At 38.0% G+C, this 16,487-nt stretch overlaps 3 protein-coding genes across 3 annotated transcripts; 1 reads left to right on the forward strand and 2 right to left on the reverse strand.

Annotated features, from left to right (window-relative positions):
- Positions 1 to 472: 472 nt before the first annotated feature.
- On the reverse strand, positions 473 to 3,275 carry LOC147158069 (tetranectin-like). Its single transcript, XM_086062958.1, has 3 exons — positions 3,114 to 3,275; positions 2,866 to 2,958; positions 473 to 1,475 (listed from the first exon to the last, which is right to left on the reverse strand). The coding sequence occupies exons 1-3, from the start codon at positions 3,208 to 3,210 to the stop codon at positions 1,069 to 1,071; spliced, it is 597 nt and encodes a 198-aa protein (XP_085919084.1). The 5' UTR covers positions 3,211 to 3,275; the 3' UTR covers positions 473 to 1,068.
- A 1,584-nt stretch (positions 3,276 to 4,859) lies between these two features.
- On the reverse strand, positions 4,860 to 7,927 carry exosc7 (exosome component 7). Its single transcript, XM_086062592.1, has 8 exons — positions 7,770 to 7,927; positions 7,595 to 7,696; positions 7,368 to 7,462; positions 6,976 to 7,141; positions 6,830 to 6,900; positions 5,596 to 5,719; positions 5,342 to 5,497; positions 4,860 to 5,050 (listed from the first exon to the last, which is right to left on the reverse strand). The coding sequence occupies exons 1-8, from the start codon at positions 7,824 to 7,826 to the stop codon at positions 4,946 to 4,948; spliced, it is 876 nt and encodes a 291-aa protein (XP_085918718.1). The 5' UTR covers positions 7,827 to 7,927; the 3' UTR covers positions 4,860 to 4,945.
- Positions 7,928 to 7,961: 34 nt separating this feature from the next.
- Positions 7,962 to 16,468, forward strand: LOC147158071 (palmitoyltransferase ZDHHC3-like). Its single transcript, XM_086062591.1, has 7 exons — positions 7,962 to 8,499; positions 9,849 to 10,180; positions 10,281 to 10,405; positions 12,405 to 12,501; positions 12,623 to 12,704; positions 12,880 to 13,010; positions 13,300 to 16,468. Exons 2-7 carry the CDS (start codon positions 9,878 to 9,880, stop codon positions 13,456 to 13,458), a joined length of 897 nt encoding a protein of 298 aa, XP_085918717.1. The 5' UTR covers positions 7,962 to 8,499; positions 9,849 to 9,877; the 3' UTR covers positions 13,459 to 16,468.
- Positions 16,469 to 16,487: the final 19 nt, after the last annotated feature.

Genomic DNA, 16,487 nt, shown 5'->3' on the forward strand with positions numbered 1-16,487 from the left:
CCCACCAATTCATATAATTACAAAATCTTAAAACTATGTGTGGTTTGCACATCTGCCTCACAGATCTTTGAAATTTAGGGTTTGAACCCAACTCAGGCCTTCCTGTGTGGAGTTATCACCATGCTTACATTTTCTCAAAAACGTGTTGAATGTTGTGGCTAATTATCAGTCCAGGATCCAGCTCAGCTTTAATTAACTCCAAATCACTCACCTTTGTCCCTCACTCAAACCAGAGGTCCATTTCACAAAGCAAGTTCAACAAACTCTGAGTTGACTTACCCTGAGATAGAAAACTCTGCATGTTCGGTTCCAGGGCAGCTGATTTGAGTTAGTTTGATCAACGCAGAGTAGTTTCACCTGGAGTTACCACCACACTAGAAAGACTGCATTAATGGAGCCCCGAGTCGACGAGTCACCATGGCAACGGGGGATGCCGAGCTCTGCTCTTTTTAGACCTTTATCAACAGGACAATTTGCTTTTACAGTTTATTTAGATTTCAGGTTACATCAAGCTAGACAAAGTTAATAACAAGAATATTCTTCAGGCTCAATGTGAGACTTGTCAGTGAAATACAGAATGCAGCATAGAACAGTTTTGACGGGCACAATAAAAGTTGCGAGTTTTCAGCTTGGTTCGTCAGATCGCATTTATATAGTCGATTGCCAGTTCTTTGAGTACCTTGAATGGCATCCAAAGTGCAGTTCTACAACCACAATGAAACATTGTAAAAACGGAGCTTTGTTACTGAATATTGGGGCTAATGAGTGTATTGCCAGTGGTATTTAAAAAAAATAATAATAATATTGCATCACATGCAGCTCTAGTTACATTTTGTAAAGAGAGAATGCATAAGATTTGCATATTTCTAGTTTTGCTGTTTTGTTTGGAACACAAAGGAAATTACAGCCATGCAACTGACCGCAAACAGCTTCGGAATGAGTCAGTCCAATTGAAGAACCAGACGTCTTCATAAAAAAAAGAAGAAAAAAAAGCTTCTTTTTAAAAAGAAGGTAAAGTGGCATTGCAGCAGAAGTACACACAAAGCAGCTATTTCAGATTATACGGCATTACACAACGTTGAACTGGCAGACGGAGGCCTTCTCGTCACGGCAGTTCTCGTCAGACCACTTCCCTTTGGCGGCCCCCGAGAGCACGGCACAGTTCTGGGACCGGCCTCCATCTGGTTGACGGGCGCGGCTGTTGGACGTGTCCCAGTTCTTGAACTGGATGCTGACGCCGCTCTGGTCCGCCCACGCGTCCTCGGTCACCATGTCGTTGATGCCCAGCCACACCTGGTCGTCCCGGCCCACGCTGAGGCGGAGGTAGTCTCTCAGCAGGTCGTTCTCTTCGGCCGATGTCGGGGCGCACAGGACGCCGCCCAGGGCGTTGCAGTCCTCGCTGGCTGTGTGGTACGACTTCTTCACTGGGTCGGCCAAGATGCACTTGCCGTTCATCTTTGTGCCCTTCAAACATACTACGGAGACCGATAGATTACATTTATAACAATTGTACCTAAATGCAGTGGAGGCTGTTTTTGTTTTGTTTGGGGAGGTGCTATTAAAAAAAAAATCATTAAGAAGTAACATCATTCTTAATGTGTACAGACCAAGATTATAGTAGTTCGGGATTTTTAATTGTTAGGTTTTATTTAGTTTGGAGTTTTGTGTAAGAAATCAAGTTAGTTGTAAATAGTTTTAAAGTATTTTTTATTTTTTCTAAAATTTAAGTTTATTTTCTATTTTTGTTGTTGACTTTTCTATTTGAAATTCAGTTACCCAATAGTTGTAATTAGTTTTTAGAGTAAGTTTGTAATTTTAATTTTTTCTAAAATGCCTTTTGACCTATAATGACCTTGAACTTGACCTTCTGAATCACATGACAAAATTTCACAAAATCTAATCTCTCATATGTTCTCTAAAACATTTAAGAGTTTCAGAGATATAAAATTTTTGTTTCACCGCAATAAGGAGTCAAAAGTACCATACTTTTAGATTTTCAAAACACAGTTCTATTGCATCATAGTGAGGTCTGCAAAGTGCATCTGAACTCCGTATTTGGAACCAAATATGGCTTCTAGCCTGAAAGGAGTTATTGGAGTAGTCCTCATTTTGCTGTATAAATCTTTCATTGTTTATAGTTTTTTCCACCCATGTTTGGCTCGCATATAGCATTAATAGTTGTATTAAAAATAGTTCCTCTCTAATTCAATTAATTATATTCTAACAGTTCTGAACTCTTAATTTGGAACCAAAAATGGTTCCTCTCTTATTCAATTAATTATTTTCATATTGTTCTGAACTCTAAATTTGGAACCAAAAATGGTTCTCTCATATTCACTTAATTATTTTCTAACAGCTCTAAACTCTGTTTGGAACTAAAAATGGTTCTTCTCTTATTCACTTAATTAGTTTTTTTCTAACTGTTCTGAACTCTCATTTTGGAACCAAAAATGGTTCCTCTCTTGTTCAATTAATTATTTCATATACAGTAGTTCTGAACTCTCAATTTGGAACCAATAATGGTTCCTCTTCATATTCACTTAGTTATTTTCGAACAGTTCTAAACTCTGTTTGGAACCAAAAATAGTTCCTCTCATATTCATTTAATTAGTTATTTTCTAACAATTCTGAACTCAGTTTGGAACCCAAAATGTTTTTTCTCATATTCACTTAATTGAAGTTATTTTCTAACAGTTCTGAACTCTCAATTGCAACCAACAATGGTTCCCCTCTTATTCAATTAATTATTTTCTTATAGTTCTGAACCCTAAATTTGGAACAAAAAATGGTTCCTCTCATATTGACTTGATTTTCTAGGAGTTTTCATACCACACGATCTGTGCTCCATATGTTAATTTTTTTTACCTCTTTGCAAGGCTTGTTGTTCCTTCAGATGGTTGAGGTCCTGCACGATGTCATCAATCTGTTTCTGTAGTTCCTCAATGACAGCACTATTGTCTAATTCCAAAACACAAACAATTGTTAAGTCACTCGTGATCATATAAACTGAGCGATCAAGTAAATTTGATTACACAAAAACATCACCTATGATACAGTTAGTAAAATGTGTCGATGAACAGATTTTTTTTTGGGGGGGGGGGGGTGCAAATTACCTTTCCGTACGGGCTTCTTCTTTGGTGGAGTCTGCTGGAGCGAGCAGTTGACCAGCATCAGCACCAGCATCAGCACGCACACACCTTTGCACTTCATGGCGACGCTTTGTCAGACTGAGGATGGGCCAACGTGGAGCCTCGCTATTTATCTCCTGCCTCTCAGCCCTCCCTTTCTCTCTCTTGTGTGCGTGCATGTGAAAAATGATGAGACCGTGTAAGCCAACCTCAGTACTGATGACATAACCATGTGCGTTTTTTTATAGTATACTAAAAAAAAAGATGCATTGTGAGTTAAATAACCTGCGTGATTTATTTCCTTAATGTTTGCCAAAGGCTGTTGCTTGTGCTTCAAATTGGATAATACAGTTAATGATGATGCACTTTTAACCGATAAATCATTGGAAAGCGTGAAATGTCTCATTTGCATGCCAAACTCTATTTAAAAAAGTGACAAATCCACAAATTGGTTTCCAAAGTTTGCAGCCCGGGAACAGTAATTTGCTTTGGACCTGCCTGCCGTTGAACTTTGGACCGTCTGACAGACGTCTGGAATGATTTCTTCCCATCTGGTCTCTCTTTACTCAAACCCTCAGCCTCAGCCACGTGGCAGAAGCAAGAAGGTGCAGAGCTTCTAGAATTTCCCTCAACCATGTTACATAATCAGATTTTTACTATTTTGAAATCTCTAATAAAAAAAAGAAATTGCCTTCCCTTTTCTGCAACTGCATTCTTTGGACAGGTGGTGCTAAGGTCAACTTGTATCCTTGAATGAACCAATACATTTCCTGGTTCAATGAAAATTGGTATTTAAACAGATCTAAGCTAAAGCCAAAAAAAAGTGGACACTGTTAGAAATGTAATAATCAAATGTATTGATAATCAGAAATCAATTAACAGTTATCTCAAAAATTTAATCATGACCTATCAGAACAGCCTGTTCATGATTTTTTTTGTCAAACAGCCAGCAGCCCATATTTCATTTGGAGAAGACAATGGCATCATTTTCCACTTCAATAAATATAATATGGCTTGAACATTCCATATTAAAAAATAAATAAATAACAGAACATCTGGTGGTCATGGTGGTTTAAGTTTAGTTTTCTTCTCATGTTCTAATCTGTGGTTACGAGTGTTGGTGAAAAAAGTCAGAGCTGCTTGTTGGTTTAACAACTGGTTCAATTATAACGCTAATGTTGAATTTCTCTTTCTCTATAGTAAATTTTGAACAGATGAGAAGCCAACCCCAAAATGTTTATTTACACTAGTATGCTCAATGCAGCCCCCACGAGACTAATATAACAGACAAAACATGCTTTTAGCTATCTCAGGGGGCGGCCATTTTGTCACTTGCTATCAACTGAAAATGTCAGCACAGTTGCTCAGGTAACGACCAATCACGGCTCACCTGTTTTCTGAGTTTGGTCATGTGATGTTGGCAAGCTGAGCCGTGATCGGGTGTTACCTGAGCCCTGAGATGTCATTTTCAGTCGACGGCAAGTGGCAAAATGGCCGCCCCCTGAGATAGCTAAAAGAGGGTGGATTTGGCTAGTTAACTCATATCCCACAAATGCAGTATTAAGTCAGAATGTCATGTTTAGAGTACAAGATATTGTAATGGTATTTTTTTAGGTTGACTTGCACTATCAATTTTTTTTTGTCACCATAGCTTATACACTATAACATATTCACAAAAATGTAACATTTAAAAATAAAGATTTACCCGCAAATAAGGACAGGACAACTAAGATCTACAAATGTTGAGTTTTTACTAAAAAACAAAACAAATTACATGATGATATGTACATAATATTTATTATCCAACAATGACAATTCTAACCAAGAAAGCCCACTTTCTGTCTATTTGTTCCTAAACTCTCTTCCTGCTGCAGCAGCTTCATGAGAGGCATGTGGAGGGCTTTTCCGACACGTTTACCTGTCTGAAGAAAAAAAAGAAAAGAAAAAAAAGACGCTATTAAACAGTAACACTTTTGTAGATTTTTTTGTGCTTACTTAAACAGTCCAGGAATGATCAGCATCCACAATGTATACCGGTTGTGGCAGTTGTTTGACGCTTTACCATTGCCGTAACATCTATGCTAATTTCCATTAGCCGTCCATGAAGTTTCACATTGTAAATTAGCATTAAGCTAGCAGCTCTTAATCTGCCAAACAAATCATCTGAGTGATTTAGGTCTGTGACTTTATCACTGTAAGCGGTGATGACTCACTTCTGTCATTTCAAAGATGCTCTCAGGATCCAGGCTACCGCCGCCCACCTTCCTCACGCACGTGACCGTTCCCTTGTGAGTGACGGAGATAATGAGGCTGGCCACGGAGCACGCCTTCTCCTGCAGAGTGGCGTCCACCACGTGCCGGTGGCCCACCTAAGCCCCCGAAACAAGAAAAACAAGGCTGAAAATGAATCTTCTGCATTAGTAATAATCATTTTCCTGACTTGTGAGAGTCTAATGAGTGAGCTTGCCTTGCACAATGTTACTATACAGGGAACATTCTCTACATTGAGCCTCATGCAGTCATAGGGGTCATCTGACAGCTCGATTTCCTTCCCTCCTTCTTCATCGGTTGCTATGCGGACTTTGGGGATTCTGTCAAAAAAAGCACTTCGTTACCAAATCGATCATGGGATACTACTAACGACAATTACATGTGATCTTCCTGGATTTTTGTCATGGAATCTAACACGTACATTCACCATTAGTACTGAGTAGGGCTAAGTTCATGTGTACATAAAAATAAAACGGCAATATTATGATATATAGTATGGAGGATAAATGTATAAAAGTGAAAATGGATATAAAAAATATAGTTCAAAAATTAAATACAAAAAATAAATGGAAATAAAAACAACAAAATATATAAATATCCCTAAATATTTAAAAAAAAAATTGTACAAATAAAAAACGAGATTCAAAAAATAAAAGTCGAAATAAATACAAACATAAATATACAAATATAATTAAATATCAATCAATTAATAAAATAGCTCTGCTTTCACATTTATTTATTTCATGCTGCAGATGCTCTGTCAGGTCGAAATGTTATTCAAATGAGGGGGCGGTCCTAAGCATGGCTAGGGTTGGACTCCGACGTTTCAATGGTCGAGTGAGCGGGTCGGCGAGCAAGGAAGGAAGCATTTTTATATATTGATTGATATATTTATTTTTGTATTAATTTCGACATTTATTTTTGTATTTATTTTAACTTTTATTTATTAAGGGATATTATTTTGTTGTTGTTTTTATTTCCATTTATATTTTGTATTTAATTTTTGAATCATTTTTACTTTCATTTTTATACATTTATTTATTTTGAATTTTCGCAGCTTTGGTCCTACGTAATATAGAACAGGGGTGCTCAAGTTCGGTCCTCAAGAGTCCCTATCCAGCCTGTTTTCCATGTTTCCCTCCTACAGTACAGCTGAATCTAATGATCATCTAATCAGCAAGCTTTGCAGAAGTCTAATAACGATCCTGATCATGAATCAGATGTGTTAGTGGAGAGAAACATGGAAAACAGGCTGGATAGGGGTTCTCGAGGACCGAACTTGAGCACCCCTGATATAGAACATTATGACCTGCTGTCACATGGGATATGATGCCCTCTTGTGGCCTGAATGAAAATACTTTTTTTTAATTTTTTTTTTTATACCTTTTAGGTGGATATATAAATCAACAAACAGTTCATACAGTACTTACTTGGTGCTGAAGAGAGCTGCCTTGATAGCTACTGACATAGCATCATACAGGTTTCCATCACATTGCAGGAGCTGTCGAACGCAAATCAGTGTATTTGCACCTTTGCTAGTTCAAGGACGCAAAAAACAAACAAACAATTCTCTCACCAGGACATCCACATAGAGCACCCAGCAGTGTTCTCCCTCACTGATACACAGCTTCTTCAGGTCCACGCTGTGCTTATTGTTGAAGACTTTGTACAATGTGTTGCTCAGCTCCGTCCCAAGCTCCTCCCCTCCTCGCCCTTCAAACTCTGGCGTTGCATTAGCTGAACTGGTGAACACAAGTACAAACAGCACCCACATGAAGTAACTTCATTATGAATAACAACCACAGTGTCTATCAATAATAAGGGGATTTTTTTTAGTGCCCAGTGAGTTTTTACTAAGTCAATATATGAAGTTGTGACAATTAACATCACATAATTGTCTTTATTGTTATAGGTTAGATTAAAACATTTATTGTAATGTCATCACACTGCCAGACACATCCAATTTACCAATCAACAAAGAACTCCAAATAGCCTTCATTTGGCGCCATGGGTCTTGGTTTTCCAATTTCAGCCTTAATCCCCACAAGAACTGCTGTGTGGCCCTGCAAACATGAATACAATTTTGTCAAGCCTGTAATGTCCATCCTGGAAGATATATGCAATCAATGAGTGACATAATGAGTCAGGTGGCCTTTAGTATAATATAATGAGAGCAAACACGAAAACAATATTACCAGAGAAACTTTGGCCGATCCGTCAGTATTTGATACCACGTCAGTCTCGATTTCCATGTGTCTGTAGTCTTCACAGCCCCGTCCATCCACTCGCAGATCATCCTGATCGTTGCAACATGGCGACATATTACTAAGCAAATTATAATACAACAATCATGGCGTCGTCAACACTTACCCTTATCCCATGTAAAATATAAACCTTTTCAGCTTCGCTTACTTGCACTGTTGCCATTTTGGAACCGTGTGCGTCGCGGGAATTTTACGTCATCAAAAGCAGACGAGTGTAAAGGAACGCTTGCTTCGGTCACCTAGACGCCCCGATTGTCATTTAACGCCTGGGGTGGGATCTGGGGCTGATTTTTTTTGTTTATGCTGCATTTGTACTAATATTGTTAGATCATATATAAACATTAATATATATATATTTAGATTTTAGAAATACACGATAGGTACTCGCTTAAAAACTGTTTTATAGGTGAAAGTGAAACCTGACAGACAAAGTTAGGGGAACAAGTCATTGTTTTGCCATCCACATGACTCCCAACAGTATCGCTTACTTCCTGGTTGGCCCTGTTTTATTGGACCAAGAACTGGGGAGGATTCTGGATCCGACCGGGAAGGAAGTATCGAGGTGGCGAAGCAACCGGCGGCCGAAATGAGCGATTTCCGGCCTCTCGTTCATCAACCATTTCGGTAATATCACACCGATACTGCGGCCGCGACGAAAGTGTGACCGGAGCTGCGAGGACAGCCACTGCCCACAGACCACCGACGTTAGCTGGGTCTGCGCTAACGGAGGAGGAAACGGCGGAGGAGACGCTTTTTACGCTACTTTACGTGTTTTAACTTCGAAAGAGTAGAAACTACTAAGTGATATTTTCGCCACAGCGCCGAGAGAGAATGAGGTAAGATGATAAATAGAGCTAAAATTATGTTTAAATAATTGTAAATGTAGTATGTTGCATTAATGTACCTTCTGCTCCCGGAAGAGCCTCAGTTTTGAGTTTGTCGATGCATGTTTACTTTCTACTGTCCACAGTGTAATTAAAAATTGCGTTTTCGAATGAAATGCATTGATTAATTCAGGGCATCGCTTTATCGTCTTAGAAGTCAGTAGTGAATAAATTTGTCTTAAAAACAGCCCAGTTCAAGGGCAAACTGTAACATACAATGTAACGCTGAAATACAAGGAAGGAACAAAAAAAAAGAAAGGGGAAAAAAAGTCAAGTTTGAACTAATAAATGTTCTAAAAACGTGTGTTTTTATAAACGTGCACATTAATTTCTTCAGACCAAAGGATAAGGTACAACGAAACCGTTCCGGTGACCTCTGACTGTAGGTGCCTAACACTTTTAGAAGTTATATTGACACTTTTACAGTGTTTGCATATCAGATCAGCTTAGCATTGCATTTTAAGACACACTATAACAAGTACACGTAGTCAGAACTTACTTATTCATCCTCATATAGCAGTCCATGTGTAAACAATCTATTACTTATGATTACTATTTAGGAAAATTAAGCCTTGTTGTGAAAAAGTACTGTATATACATATGTCAAATGTATGATTTATAGACAATTGTGTGTTTATCTTGTTCACATAGAAGTTAAAGGAAGCAAAGTAAAGAATGCACTTTTTTTTTTTTCAAAATGACATTGTTTCTGAGCATCCAGTTTACAACCATAAAACACTTCATGAAACATTTCACTAGTTTACTGTACTCTAGTTTATTTTCTAGGAACTTCCTTTGTCTTACAGACTGGATCTACTCTGCAGGTTCAAGTGCTCATTTCCTATGCAATGCCTGTATCAGAATTGTTTTCCTCATGTGCAGTAATTTGGTGAGGGAGGGCGAGGGATATTAAAATAGCTGCACAAAGAAAGAACAAAGTACTACTTTGGTGCCATCTTGTGGCATCTTGAGCCATGACGAGAAATTAAATAGTGCTTTTCTGCCGTCTTGGCTCCAAGGAACTATGCTGGCTGAGTTGAGGAATTTCACTTTGCTGCCATCTTGTGGTGTATTTAGGCAGTATACCACACTCAGTGCTTCATTCACATCTCAAAGGCAATTGTTACAAACTGTTACAAAATAAATGTGAGGTGTCTTATAGATGTCGAGATGTCATCAGAGTTCCCAGAGTGTTTTTGGGAGACCTAAAACAGGGAAAATGATGCACTAAAACGAAAGCAAGAAATTGATAGTGTAGACGAGTCATGATTTCTTACTTCCCTCCGAATTCTGCCTTTCAGCATGCGGTTAAAGCCGGGGCTGCTATAGAATGAAGAGCTCTGCTCACCGCACCAGGGACATCGAGCGGCAGGCTGGCTACCTGAGGCCCGAACACTGCGTCCCTCCCCCGCCCCGCGGCGCCAACGGCACCATGTGGTTCATCCGCGACGGCTGCGGAATCGTGTGCGCCGTCATCACCTGGCTGCTGGTCTTCTACGCCGAGTTTGTGGTGGTATTCGTGATGCTGTGGCCCGCCAAGAACGTGGTCTACAGCCTCTTCAACGGGCTGCTCTTCAACAGTTTAGCCTTCCTCGCTCTCGCCTCGCACGCCAGGGCCATGTGCACTGACCCGGTTAGTTGTTGACCAATGATCATCGTTTGTATTAGTTAACCATCAAATATGATGACTCATTAGTTACATTAATCTGATTCTTTTTTTTTCTTGTCGCCAGGGAGCTGTGCCTAAAGGAAACGCGACCAAAGAATTCATCGAAAGCCTCCAGCTCAAGCCAGGACAGGTGGTCTACAAGTGTCCTAAATGCTGCAGTATCAAGCCTGACAGAGCTCACCACTGCAGGTAAACCGGCCGGCAAGCACGGGGGCAATCTAAGACAAATTACACTTTCAATCTTGCCAGAAAAAAAAGGGGCTGATGTGACTTCCTCTCATGGGACGTTTGTCCTCATTAGTAGTCGTTCCAGCTCTGTCTCCTGCCTGATGTGTTTTTTAAATGTGTTTAGTTTTTATGGACATTGTGTCACACATATATCCCTGTAGATTTTCCTAGCTTGATAATAACCTACCTCTGTGGCAACACAAAGCACTCCTTTTTTAATCTTGGCATGAAAAATTGACTGTGACTGTAATCATTTTAGAGATATAGTTTAACTTAAAATTATACAAAAATTTCACCCTCCCAAGAGTAAATATTCTCCCATTTTTGTAGTCTTCCATGGAAGCTAACTGATTATCTTTGTGTTGAATCTAAATGAGACAATTGGAAACATCTGCTATTCAAATCAGTTTTCCCCATTGAAATGAATTAAAATGGCATTAATCTGTTCCACCCCCATCAAAAACCACCACTATCTGGAAAAAAAAGAAGTAAATTTGTATCTGTTTCCGTTTTGCAGCAATTACCATTATAATATAGCTGAGTTTCATCATTATTCACATTCCTGGTGAAAACACTGTCAAAAAGAGCTTGTTGGCCATGGCTGATCTCTTATACTCTGCTGCCACCTGCTGGCCGTTTTTTTGTAATAACTACCATTGCTTAAAGCCATCTCTTGTCAGAAGCTGCATCAAAGCCTTCTGTATGTGTGTATATATATATATATATATATATATATATATATATATATATATATATATATATATATATATATATATATATATATATATATGAACGTATAAATACCTTTTTGGGAGTGAAGGACAAAGTATTTTAAAACGCTTTTGGGTTTGAATAAGTTAATAAGGAAAAATTGCACTCAGGGTCCGACATTAACCCAAGTTATGTTGGCTCTGCCATAAATGGAAATGACACTGATTTTAAAAATACTTCCTGAAATTTGTAATTACTGTAATGTGGATTTTTCCTGTGGATGAAATAGTGAAATATGTCGTCTCAGTGGCCAAAACACACACATACACGAGTGAGAACAATAGCTCACAATGTCATGAATGGGGGCAAAAAGATGAGATGATTCATCAAAACATGATCAATTTAAGTGGATAAAACTCAAAGTATTGAATATGAGATTTAACAAAAATGAGTGTGTTGATTTTATCGCATTTATTTATGAAATTTCTACTGGTGACCTGGTCGGGACTAACATCCGTCAACTTCAGGTGGCCCGACACAGTCACATGGTGGTCCGGGCCATGTCGGACCCTGAAGCATGTTGTGTTTGTATACAAACACAATAAAAACAAGAAAATGTAAAGAATGGTCTAAATTTAAGCGTTAACTCTGTAAGATTAATTTAAATTATTTTAAAGCTTTAAAATTAACTCCGTTTTATTTACTTCCTGTTATGGGCTATAACCTGCAACCAAACTTAGCCGCTGGCGCAAAGATGGGCGAACACATACTATAAGTAGTTTTACTTTCAGAAATCTAAAATATTTGATGCACTTTAAAAGCTTAATTCAAATAGTATATTAGTTGTACGTCCTTGGCGTATCATCTCAGAGTAAAACACCCTGGGGCCTCGTGAGCTGCTTGCGGGCACAACTAAACAGTCTTTGATTCTAAATACACTTTCTATTTGATGATTTGACATTCATTCCAAGATTTTACTCAAGTAAATATCTGTTACACGCTTTGAAGAAAAAAGAAGCAGAAGTAGAAAAATGCGATTGATTGCGATTAATCGTGATTAATCGCGATACGTAAGCAACTAACTGTGTTTGATGATTTGACATTAATTCCAAGATTTTACTCAAGTAAATATCTGTTATAAGCTTTAACTGTATTACTCTAGAAATGTTTAAATAGTTGCTGCAGACGGGAAGCTCGTCCTGATGAGGTCACAGTTCTTATTCCTACTTGTGTGTGTGTGTGTGTGCAGTGTGTGCAAGCGCTGCATCAAAAAGATGGATCACCACTGTCCTTGGGTCAACAATTGTGTGGGGGAGAGCAATCAGAAGTATTTTGTGCTTTTCACGGTGAGTCTAAAATCATATCACACATATCTGCATTTAGACAAGTAGCAATGGGTGAACATTTGTGTAAATGATAGTTTCAAGGTTCATATTCTTACAAATATGTCTGTGTGTTTACATGTAGATGTACATTGCGTTAGTATCCTTCCACGCACTTGCCATGGTGGGGTTCCATTTTGTATTCTGCTTTGAAGAAGATTGGTCAAGTAAGTGAGCACTTTCTTTCCATATTCGTTATCAGCACTTTCTGCTTAGAACAATGTACAGTGTCACATTTTTGTAAATAACGTGTCATATATTTTTATGACACTATGTAAAGTAATCAGTGTTTAATTTGATATTGTCGCTGACATTGCTTACATATTTCCCTTCCGTCATCAGAGTGCAGCACCTTCTCCGCACCTGCAACTGTCATCCTCCTCATCCTCCTTTGCTTCGAGGGGCTTCTATTCTTAATCTTCACCGCGGTCATGTTCGGGACACAGGTGCACTCAATCTGTTCCGATGAAACGGTAAGCACAGAAGAGTCATCTCGCCTATTTGCGTCTCCGTTGCTCAGACGACCGAAGGCAGCCTGTTCTCGCAAGGATTTTGAACTAAAAGGCCTGCATAGCGATTAACCTGATTTCAACTGGTGATGAATTATTTTAAAGGCCTTTACATGATGTTATTATAGTGCCATTTACCTGTATATCAAGTTCCAGTTGGGTTTATATTAGGGGTGTCAGGCGATTTAACATTTTTAATCGCATGACTTCAATAGTTAACTCGTATAACAGATTCACGTTTTTTGCTTCACAGGGTATCGAGCAGCTGAAAAAGGAGGAGAGGAAATGGTTGAAAAAGTCCAAATGGATGAACATGAAGGTGGTTTTCGGCCACCCGTTCTCAATGGCCTGGCTCAACCCCTTTGCTAAGCCCGATTACGGCAAGGCAAACGTGTACCAGTATATCGTGTGAAGGTAGAGCCTTGCGCACGGCACTAAACGACCGTATTCCTCCATTAATTGATATATCAAATAAAACACAATTTCTAAAAAATTCCACTTCACTATGTTATGCCCCTTTTGCTGCGGAATCAAAATAGGATTTATTGCGTGTCATTTGTGTGACCTTTACATTTGTCACAATGTGCACTAACAATCAAGAACATTTTGTCTTCCTGTAAAGCTTCATTTGCTGCAGTAATTTGAATTTAACACTGTGGCTGAATTGCCTTAGATTGTTGGGCAGAGGCATCAAGTACACATGGATGCCATTTTGTATTGTCTTCGTATGGCAAAACAGATGTTGGACCAAATGTTCATGTCATTCTATCAAAGGAATGTATTTTAGGAGATTTTCGTGTGACTTTTATACAGTTTATGGTAAGAGTAAATACTGTATTTCCTCATATGGTGGTCAAGTTTGTTTACTCAACTGCAGAGTGTACAATTGAGGGGGCCTTTATTTGTACAAATTAGTTTTTTTTTATGATCACTAATATATTTCTTTCATTATTTCTAAAAGTAATTCTTGATTAAAAAAAAAAAAGTATGCCATAGCAATTTTGTTGCTTTTCAAGCAATCATGTTAATGGCTTTTTATGTAATGCCCTTGCATGTCGGAAAGGAGAGCCACAGTGCCGATGCACTTCTCAGTCAAGTAAAACACAATAAACATACTCAAGCTGAAGCTGCTGTCGGCCACAGCTCTCCCCAGACACTCACGCAGACTTGTTGAAGTCACATGCCAACTTGCATGGCCCCGCCTCTTAAAGGCTTCCTCACAATATGTACAGTATCTTCTGTACATTCCATGTTTTTTTAATGTTCAAATAAATGTACAGTACAATGTTTAAAAACTGTTTTAATACATTTAAATATTTTTTTAAAACGTAGGAGAGGTAAAACTATAAAATCAAAAAAGTGTATTTATGTGCTTTCTCTATATGGAACGTATCCCCCATCCCTAACATGGCGACAATATAATATATACTGTATACAGTATTCTATTAAATCTATATTACAGTGGTGCCTTGAGATTGGGGTAAGCCGATTTACAAATAGGGCAGATAGCAAGCAATTCTAAAAAAGAAATAATAAAATGAGTTCTGTTTCTTGCCACTCCCAGTTCATGTTTACTTTCAAAATAAAATGGTAACTTGACTTATTAAAAAAAACAACAACATTACTGCCTTAGAAAGTCTGCTTAGCTCAATGCTACACAAACGGTGGCACAAGATAATACAGTATTTATATTTTATTACTGCCTTTGTCACACACTAAAGGTTAGATCTAAAAAAAAAAGTTTAGCATATATCTGGACATTACACATAAGTTAATAAATAATACATCCTAAAAACATTCTTCAGAACCCTAATTATTTACTGTTAAATTTCAGCTGCTCTGTAAATCGAATTTTCTCTTTAAAATGTGCTGTAAACTTCAGCTTTACAGACATGTCACGTGGTACTAGGGATGTAAAGATAACGGCAATATCGTGATATCGCAATATTAAAGTTGCCACACTTCAGTGTGCAGCAGCACATCTGTAATAAAAAAAAAAGGAAAAAAAGTGAGTGCCATTCTGACACCCTCTGGTAGTCAGTTTATAAAGTGCTGTTTAATTTTAATTAGGAATGTTTTGGCCACTGTGGTGGTTAGCACTCTTATAAATCAGTCATACTAGCAAATATTTTTCAACATCTGAGTAAAAAAAACAAAAAAACATTACCGGTACTTTTGGCCAGCTGCTGCCAAACACAACATTGTGAACTACATAGACCATGATGCTTTGCGCTGCTGAGCCAATAGGAGAACATGACAATGACATGGCCGTCACTGCTGTTATGTACAAAAACACAATATTGTGTTTTTTTCCCCCAATATTCGCTTTTTTAAAATTTATTAATTAAATTAATTAATTTATTATTATTTTTTTAATTTTTTGTTGCAATATTATGATTTTTACACAGCATTGTGACTTTTTTTTTTTTATGTTGCCAACCTTCCCACAATATCGTGATAATTATCATATGATGTCTAGATATCGTTACATCCCTACGTGGTACGGGTAAAGTTTGTTGCTGTTGTGCATGGTGGAAATGGGGGCATCTTTTTGAGGTGCGGTGCTTATTTCTTAACCATTAATGGTGTCTATGAGAACGGAAGCCACTATTTGAGGAAATACTGTAGATCAGCTGCTCACATGGACAGTTTGGAGTATGCAACCAGCAACAAGTAACTAACTTTTGCTGGTGCACAAACTTCTAAACATGCTGGATAGTTATTTTGTTGCAGGATAGTTAATGTGAAAAGAGAGGGGAATGTTAAACTAACACTCAAACATAAAAAAGATGACACCCTAACCAAGATGATGCTACCACAATGTTATTGTCTCTGGTCAATGTGCAATACTGTGCAAAAGTCTTGGGCCACCATTAGATCTGTTACGTGACCTAAAATTTTGTGCAGTTTTGTAATGCTGAATTAGGTGCTGCCAAATAGCACATTACGCTAAAAGAAGTCAGGGGGAAAAGGGTCACTAAAATGATGTCAGTCAGCATGTGATAATCAGGTGCTCCTTTATAGTCACGAGCCTTAAAGCATAAAATTGTGGAAGAGTTCAGACTGAAAAGATGTTCGTCAAAGTGAATTGAGCGACTGAAAATTTCATGCAGACCACTCGATGAATCATCCAGCTGTAAAAGGGGAGTTTGATATTTGATTTCAATTTGCATGTTGCTTTCTGTTTAGAATTTTTAAAGTGTTTTAAAATGCAATACAGTATATTTGCAATATTGATCTTTTTTTCTTTTTTTACATTTTGTGTATATGCAGTCTGATATCCAGCTTACAATAATAACACCAGCTGTCAGTTTATAATATGTATGGTCCGTCATGAATACTAATTTAGTACTTGTAGGATTTTTTAAAAATAATGTATTTGAGTAAGGCAGAGAGAGAAATAAAGCTACGTTGTGACAATATATGATGTCTATTTATTAC

The sequence above is a fragment of the Leptonotus elevatus genome, chromosome 19 (genome assembly GCF_054856555.1).
Source record: "Leptonotus elevatus isolate MCC_2025b chromosome 19, RoL_Lele_1.0, whole genome shotgun sequence".
In the NCBI taxonomy this organism is placed as follows: Eukaryota; Metazoa; Chordata; class Actinopteri; order Syngnathiformes; family Syngnathidae; genus Leptonotus; species Leptonotus elevatus.

Coding starts and splice junctions, on each gene's coding strand:
- LOC147158069 (XM_086062958.1), bottom strand. CDS start 3,210: ATGAAGTGCAAAGGTGTGTGCGTGCTGATGCTGGTGCTGATGCTGGTC. Junction 2,959..3,113: donor GAAGAAGCCCGTACGGAAAG/GTAATTTGCACC, acceptor TTTTGGAATTAG/ACAATAGTGCTGTCATTGAG. Junction 1,476..2,865: donor ACAACAAGCCTTGCAAAGAG/GTAAAAAAAATT, acceptor CGGTCTCCGTAG/TATGTTTGAAGGGCACAAAG.
- LOC147158071 (XM_086062591.1), top strand. CDS start 9,878: ATGAAGAGCTCTGCTCACCGCACCAGGGACATCGAGCGGCAGGCTGGC. Junction 10,406..12,404: donor GACAGAGCTCACCACTGCAG/GTAAACCGGCCG, acceptor GTGTGTGTGCAG/TGTGTGCAAGCGCTGCATCA. Junction 12,705..12,879: donor CTTTGAAGAAGATTGGTCAA/GTAAGTGAGCAC, acceptor TTCCGTCATCAG/AGTGCAGCACCTTCTCCGCA.
- exosc7 (XM_086062592.1), bottom strand. CDS start 7,826: ATGGCAACAGTGCAAGTAAGCGAAGCTGAAAAGGTTTATATTTTACAT. Junction 7,142..7,367: donor TTGGAGTTCTTTGTTGATTG/GTAAATTGGATG, acceptor TGTGTTCACCAG/TTCAGCTAATGCAACGCCAG. Junction 5,051..5,341: donor GCATCTTTGAAATGACAGAA/GTGAGTCATCAC, acceptor TTTTTTCTTCAG/ACAGGTAAACGTGTCGGAAA.